The 8,429-nt window shown below is 45.3% G+C and overlaps 1 protein-coding gene across 1 annotated transcript in view; it reads right to left on the bottom strand.

Annotated features, from left to right (window-relative positions):
- Positions 1-4,687, bottom strand: part of NUS1 (NUS1 dehydrodolichyl diphosphate synthase subunit) — a 47,124-nt gene extending 42,437 nt beyond the window's left edge. Inside the window, exon 1 of the mRNA XM_007956280.2 lies at positions 4,273-4,687. Within this exon, the coding sequence (XP_007954471.1) occupies positions 4,273-4,687 (415 nt within the window). The remainder of the gene's footprint in view (positions 1-4,272) is intronic.
- Between the last annotated feature and the right edge of the window lie 3,742 nt (positions 4,688-8,429).

The raw sequence follows: 8,429 nt of genomic DNA, 5'->3' as shown, positions 1-8,429 counted from the left end.
GACAAGCTATGCGGTTCCCATGCACCAGCTACTCCTTGGAAGGAACACTGGGCGATCTACTTCTATAGAGATACAGGTCTCGGAAACCCAAGGAGGGGTGGCTATGAGTCGCAATCGACTGGGCAGCTGTGAGTTTGAGTTATGCGGGCTTTAGAAATACAGTAATAAACTGCTTAGCCGATAAATAGTTCATTTCAGAGCAGGAGCTCTATAAAATTACATTTGTTGTTGTTGTGTGCCGTTGAGTCGGACCCAACTCATAGCAACCCCTCCTTGGGTTTCCGAGGTGGTATCTCCACAGAAGTAGATTGCCCAACCTTCCTTCTGAGGACCGGCTGGCGGGTTTGAACCACCAGCTTTCTGGTTAGCAGTCAAACACATACACACTCTATTCAAAGCTGTTGTTCAACTGGCCTAATGGGAATGGGAATGCTACTGCTGCAGAATTCCACAGTCAGACACACACACACACACACACACACACACACAGAGAGAGACTGAGAGACGGAGACAGAGAGAGAGAACATCGTGCTGTTCTTGTGAATCCAAATTCTACCTATTTCTGCAAGGCTCAGTTCAGTGTCCTTCCTTCCTTACTAGGGCCATGAGGTAACCCTGCTCCCCAGGAATTTTTTCCTCTCCTTAAATAAAGGAAAGAAAAAGTGCCATTCACTAAGCATTTATATATTGGTGTGTGTTGATTTTTAGTGGGAGCTCTGGTGGCATAGTGCCTAAGACGTTGACTGCTAACCAGAAGACTAGTGGTTCAAACTCACTAACCTAATTTGAGTGTCAAGTCCTTGAGAGACACCATTTCTTGCACTTCTTTGTAATCCAGTGCTTCATCAAATACAAAATACCTCAGGTACAAACCCACTGCCATTGATTCGACTCCAACTCACAGCAGCCCCCATTGGCAGTAAGTCTTTACAGAAGTAGATTGCCCAGTCTTCCATCAGTGGAGTGACTGGTAGATTTGACCTGCCAACCTTCAAGTGGCCTAGGCACTAGGCCACCAAAACCAAACCAAACCAAACTCACTGCCGTCAAGTCGATTCCAACTCACAACGATCCCTTCTTAGGTTTCTGAAGCAGTATCACTATGGAACTGAATTGCCCAATCCTCCTTCTGAGGAGTGGCTGGTGGGTTTGAACCGCCAGCCTTCTGGTTAGCAGTCAAGTGCCTTAGGCACTATGCCACCAGAGCTCCTGAATAAAACTTAAGAATTTATAATTCCCCTAATGTGAAAAATGCTAATATGGTTTATTATATTATTATTATAGTATGTAAGAAATCATATGATTTGTTCCCTCACCTCTTTCAAAAGGCTGTCATTGGTAACCCATTCAAAATTGTACCCCCTCCTCCACCGACTTCAACATTCCTATTCTCACAGGGTCCACAGCACCTAATAACAACTCTCTTTCCCTGCTCTATTTTTCTTTGTTGAATATAGGCTCTAACACACTACACATTTTACTCATTAGTTCCCATATAAAGGGATTTCTGTCTCTGTTTTGTTCACTGCTGAACCTCATGCCTGGCACTTAATAAACAATCAGTTGTCAACTGTTGAATGAAAAAATGAATGAGTAAATTAATCAATCAAAAACAAGAATGGATAAATTGAGGGATTATTATTTCAGACAATGAAATTATCCTTTATCTCTTAAAAATATTAAAGCAAATTACTTTTACAGTATGACAGAAAGTGCTTACTTAGTTCATTCACTGAAAATGCCCCTTAAAACTCCCTTATGTTATCAATCAATATACTTGGTTTAGCTTGACTTCTTTCCTTTCATTATCAATCATTTTTCTTTTATGAATAACACAAGGTATTTGTGAATTACATCAGCAATTCAGTAACAGGAACTGCAGGAACAAGGAAGTGTGGCAATATCATAATCTGGGCCCACCAGGCAAGCCAAACAATTTAGCTTTACTCACCTTCCCTATTGGAGGTACCTGCTTTAAAAGAATTACCCAGTTACGTGACCTCACAGTCAACTCACCAGATTGCTTAATGGCTTGAACTAATCTCCACTTCTGCCTCACTTATTGCTCTTCCAGGGACAATATTTCTGCTGCAGTAGTTTAGGCAAAGACTGTGTGTCACCTCCTAACAGCCCTGTGAATTCTTTAACAAGTTCCATAGTGTCATCCTCTGAATATTTTAAGCTTTACAGTACAGTGCATATGGAGCTCTGGTGACACAGTGATTAAAGCATTTGACTGCAAACCAAAGGTGTGGGAGTTCGAACCCATCAGCTGCTCTGCAGGAGAGAGATGAGAATCAGTCTGTTTCCAAAAAGATCTACAACTGTGGAAGCCCTATGGGACAGTTCTTCTCTGTCCTATTGTGTTGTTGTTATGCTGTCGAGACCCGACTCATAGCGACCCCTCCTTGGGTTTCCGAGGCAGTATCACTACGGAAGTAGATTGCCCAACCTTCCTTCCTTCTCTGTCCTATAGGGTTGCTATTAGTCAGAATTGACTGGACGGCAGTGGGTTTGGTTTTGGTTTGGTTACAGTGCAAATTATCATTTGATAATGACAAGCTATTGAGTCACCATATTCCTTCCTGGCTGCAGGGAAGGGGACAGGGCAGATGGAGATAACTCTAATACCTTGGAAGAGTTACAGTCTGATCTGGACCTACCCTTTCTGACAAAACTGCACACTTAAACCTACATATCTGGCACAGATTTAAAAGTAAAAATCAAGTTGGACCTTCTCTAGAGCTTAACAGTAATTTAAGCTATTGAATAGAGAATAAAACATTTTCTTTCCTTCATAGCAACACTCCAAAATCATATTTATCACCTTTAATGAAAACCCACTACACTAAAACCCTTACTTGACATTTAGAGCCTTCCCCAATCTTATTTCCTCCTCATTTTTCTATGCCCTGCCTAAATCTCATCAACTCTACGAGAACTTCTCAAGGTTCATTCAGAATTTCTCCCCCAATCTCACAGTACTTTGTCTCATACTTCTTTTTATTAAACATGGCACCTATTTGACTATGTGCCTACCTGGCCACAAGCCTGAAAGTCCCTGGAATTAAATGCATGATTGCTAGAAATGTGCCCCACAGAGTGCTTTAGGCTTTTAGCCACTCAAGACCAAAAAAAAAAAAAACAAAAAAAACCCAGCATTGTTTTCAAGTCAATTCTGACTCAAAGCAACCTTATAGAACAGACTAGAACTGCCCCATAATGTTTCCAAGGCTGTAATTTTAGGGTAGTAGAATGCCACATCTTTCTCCCATGGAGCAGCTAGTGGGTCAATCCTTTTAATTGCCAGTCAAGCGCTTAAACACTGAGTCATCAGGGTTCCTTTAACCACTCAGTAAGTGTTGTACTTTCATACTTAGAATTTTCCTATGGTGATATTCATCCCCTTAATCAAAAACTTATGGGAGAACAATTATCATGTCAAGTATTGGCTTGGCCACTGAGGACCAAGGATCACAGACCACACCAGGCATCTGAAGACAGGAGAATATTTTCTGCCTATCCTGTCTCTCACATATTTTTCATGCCACCTTGCCCAAGATTTTCTGGCCCCCACTGCTCCCATTTGCAGTACCTACCACCCAGCCTTTGTCTAAACCACCCAACTCACAGTGACTTAAGAAGAGTGTCTTGAACCTCTCTGAAGAAACACTGTGGTGTAAAGTGAAGGGCAAAGATTGTGATAAGGCAGAGACTAAAATCCCAATCCCTTCATTACTACCTTTGCGACCTTGAGCAAATCAGTGAGTGTTTTTGAGCCTCAGCACCCTCACTTGTGAAACAAGGGCATACAAATGCCATCTACCTCACCAGGATACAGTAAACTCACACACTCATTCACTGCAATCGAGTCGGATCCGACTCATAGCGACCCCTCCTTGGGTTTCCGAGGTGGTGTCACTATGAAAGTAGACTGCCCCAAGCTTCCTTCCGAGGAGTAGCTGGTGAGTTTGAACCGCCAGCCTTCTGGTTAGCAGCCAAACGCCTTAGACACTAAGCTACTAGAGCTCCCGGGATATAATAAAGAATATTTTTAAATGGTAGGGAAGACGAATGAAGCCACTCCGGTAACTTAGGTATTCATAAAGCTTAGCTCTCTTCCTCGAAAACGTTAAGGGCCGCCGGACTCCAAACTGGCAAAGACCGGAGGGCGGCTGTGCGCAGCGCGACTCTTGCACATCTGACCAATATACCGTCCCCGCGGTCGGCGATGACCCAGTCCCTCCCGCCCCCCGCCCCACAGAGCCTCACCTTGGTGGTCGTAGACGCTAATGTAGGAGATGCCCACTGCCATACACCACACCACGAGGCTCGCAATGTCCGAGAAGCTAGGTTCCTGCTCCTCTTCAGTGATCACCAGGCCCATATGCACCGGCAGCTTCTCCAGGGAACGGCCGTCAGCGCGCCAGCGCAACCGGGGATGGGCGGCGACCGGGCCCGGCCCCCCACGCGGATGCCGGTGATGCCGGCGATTCCTGCCAGCAACCGAAGACTTGCGGAGCGTGAAGCCGAGCGGCGCTAGGACCGCGGCGGAGGCGGCACGGCGGCAGCGCCGCCAGATCCAGTTCCAGGTGCCGAACCGAACGCGGAGCCAGGAGGTGAGCGTGCGGTGCAGACAGAGCAACGCATGTAGCACCCGCCACACCAGCTCATACAGCCCCGTCATACTCTCGTGGCGCCTGGTCGTCCTTCCCTCCCTCCCTCCTACACCCGCGGCGCAACGAATTCTGATCCGCCCCTGCGGCCAGCGCGGGCCATAGCTTCAGATCCCCCCGCCCCCCGCGCCCGAACCCCTGTCTACCGCCAACACCTCACCTCGCGCCCGCCGCCATCTTCCTCCTACCCTGGCAGCCCCACCCCCGGTAGCACATGGACATTTTTGATTGGCCGGCGCGGAGCTCTGACGCGGCTTCTGGGTCGGAGGATAGAGGATGTAGCCTAGTCTGCTGTGGAGAGGGAGGGTGCGAGTCTGCGAGCGGGGAGGCCTGGGATCATGGGCGCCCCCTCCCTGTGCGGAGGACAGGGAGTCGGCGACAAGAGCCCATGCGAGTCGATCCCCAAGCCAAACATCTTGGTTCTAATGGGCAATTCCAGGAACCCGATGTGTCTTGTGTACTGGAAGTTTTATAATGTCACCTCACACAGTCCATCCAGAAACAGTTTCCAAGGAATAAAAATTGCCCAAGTGCATTGGGGGGAAAAAAAAAGAAGCCAGAAAGGCGCTATCACTAAGTATTCACACTGGGGATCAGACAGGGTCTCAAAAAGGAAAATTGTCCGTAAGTGTGCCCTTCATGAGGTCCCAAGACAGTTCTTTGGTCAGATCTAGCTGAGGCTAATTTTTCCTAGAGTGGAAGTGAGGATCTTTAGTAATTTTCTTGCAATGCGATTCTTCCCGTATCATTTACTCTACCGGGAATCCTTACTCGGCTGTCCCTTGCTGAGTAAAGGCAGCCCGCGGCCTATGATGGTTTACCCGTGGGTTTTCTTTTCCTAAGTCAGAAGTCAAATACCCCTTTTATTTATTTATTTTTAAGTTTTCATTACTGTTGTCTCTTATTATCTGTATCTTTATAAATCCGATCTTTATTTGTCTTTGGGGGTTGGAGAAATTATATATAAATATCTGCAAGTTAACATTTGAATGATAACATCAGCAAATTCCATGCTGAATGTATATTCTGATGGTCATCAGTGGTAACTTGAACAGGTCATAAAATTGGGGACTAATTGTACATAAAAGTGACACTCTGCTGCCTAGTAACCCAATCACTTCATTATTTTATTCATTCATTTAGCAAGCAATTACTCAGAGTTACAGTAGTAAGGAAACTAGACATGGCGCCTGAACTCAGCCCATCCACTGTTTGATTAAGTTGCCTGCCCATCCAGCCTTATCATCTCCTTCATAAACTCTAACATTCCCACCAACCTGGACTAAGATGTGGTCCTCCAAGCCAGTTCTATACTTCCCTGAAGCATTTCTGTATGCCTTTTTGCCCATTTTCCTCAGGCTCCTCACTCCTCCTGAATTCCATTTTCCCATGTAGATAATTGCCCAAATCCCAACCCATTCTTATATGCCACCTCCTCCATCAAGCTGTCTGGTGATTCCCTAATTTAATCTCTCCCTTCTTGTAAATCTCATGGCTGCTTGTAAATTTCATATTGTTGTTAGGTGGTGTCCAGTCTCTCTAACTCATAGCGACCCTGTGTGTAACAGAGCGAAACACGGCCCAGGCCTGTGCCAGCCTCACAACCCCTGCTACATCTGAGCCCATCTTTGCAGCTACTGTGTCAATCCATCTCATTGAGGGCCTTCCTCTTTTTCATTGACCCTATTAATTTCATAGTTCTATTTATAGCCTTTCCCATTTTTCATTATATATAGTACAACAATTTAATTTTTGTAATTAGAAAAACCAGTTGCTACATGGTGCAAATGGTTAAGTGTTCAACTATTAGCTGACTATTGGACTCAACTTAACGGCAACTAACAACAAAAGCTCTGGTTGTTGTTGTCGTGTGCCGACAAGTTGGACCCGACTCATAGCGACCCCTCCTTGGGTTTCCGAGGCAGTATCACTACAGAAGTAGATTGCCCCATCTTCCTTCCAAGGAGTGGCTGGTGGGTTTGAACTGCCAGCCTTCTGGTTAGCAGTCAAGTGCCTTAGGCACTACGCTACCAGAGCTCCTTGGAAACCCAAGGAGGGGTCGTTATGTATCAGTTCCAACTTGATGGCACATAACAAAAACAATTTAAAAAGAAAAAAAAAAAAGTTTCCATCCAGTCAGTTCTGACTCATGGCAACCACGTTTGTCAGAGCACAACTCAGCTTCATAGAGTTTTCAGTGGCTGTTATCTTTTGGATGTAGGTCACAGGCCATTTTCTGAGGTGCTTCTGGGTGGATTCCAAACACCAACTTTTCTTTTAGTAGCCAGGTGCTTAACTACTACCTAATATTTGTTCTCTCAAGCCCCTTTTTCCACTGGAAAGCATCTCTTAACATCTTGGCTACATGCCTTAATTATTCAGTCATTGTTACTTTTCAACTAGCCTCATTTAAGATTCACTTTTTTTCCTAAAACTTGAAAATCAGAAAATCATATCCATCTTAAAATTTTCCTTGTCAGTAGCTCAGCCTGAGGAAATGAAGGCTGGGAACCTTCAGGCACTTCTACCATTCCTAGTCTCCGCTGCACTAACTCCACTTGTGTTAGGCAAAGAAAACACCAAAAAAACAAAAACACAATAAGCAGACAAACAAAACATTAAGAAATGTTGCAACTCATGGCAACCCCATGTGTTTCAGAGTAGAACTGTGCTCCCTGGGGTTTTCAATGGTTGTGACCTTTCAGAATTAGATCTCCAGGCCGTTCTTCTGAGGTTCCTCTGGGTAGCTTCAAATTGCCAACCTCTGCAGTTAGCAGGGCTTAACCATCAGCACTACCTGGGGCCACCCAAGGCAAAGAAGAGGGCGAGGGAAGAACCATGAGCACGAAGCCTGCAATCTTCTTTCCCGCTGGTCATGGCTGCTGTTCTACATCTTTGTTTGTGTGGCTCCAGGATGTTCTGCTGAAGAAGCTTCCTAGTCACCAGCGTCCCTTTGAGATTTGGATACATAGTCTTCAGACCTGCCAGCTGATACCCTGCTACATTTCTCTGACATATTCACCTCTTTGTCCCAATATTTGCCAGTTCCAATTGATGAGCCAGAAGTCTCATCTCCCCATGGCCAGTTCTAAGATCTGCAGGCACATTCAGGGAGCATCTTTTGTGCTTCTCTGAATTTTAAACTTGAGGGGAAAGGTCCTGGCTCTGTCTACATCTCATTCCCCACCCCTGCCGACCCCTGTACATGCAAATCAAACAAACTTTCCCCAGTTGCTTTGTATCCAGGTACAAGTTAACTGGTTGGAGGTTCAAGTCTAACCATAAGTGCCTTGAAAAAGAGGCCTGGCAATCTACTGAGAAATCTGCCATTGAAAACCCTATGGAGTGCAGCTCTACTCTATACATATGGGGTCTGTACATACTCCATGCATATATATGTACTCTATACAAATGGAGCACCATCAATCAGAATCAACTCAACAGTAACTATTATTTTTTTTATTTCTGTGAGTTAGCAACCATTCATGATCAATGCCCAAATCAACCAAACTCACTGCCGTCACGTCAATTCTGACTCATAGAAATCCCTCTTTGGGGCAACGTACTTAAGTAGTGATACCGCCTCGGAAACCCAAGAAGAGGTCTCTATGAGTCGGGCCTGACTCCACAGCAATGAGTTCAGTTTTGGTTTGGTATCTCTATGGAAGTAGATTGCCCAATCTCCCTTCTGAGGATTGGCTGGTGGGTTTGAACCACCAACCTCTGGTTAGCAGTCAAATGTCTTAGGCACTA

This window comes from Orycteropus afer, unplaced genomic scaffold, assembly GCF_000298275.1.
Source record: "Orycteropus afer afer isolate SDZICR_OR568_19922 unplaced genomic scaffold, OryAfe1.0 scaffold00596, whole genome shotgun sequence".
NCBI classification, from domain to species: Eukaryota; Metazoa; Chordata; class Mammalia; order Tubulidentata; family Orycteropodidae; genus Orycteropus; species Orycteropus afer.
Note: the sequence above shows the minus strand (reverse complement) of the source record. Positions and strands in the feature narration are given on the sequence as shown.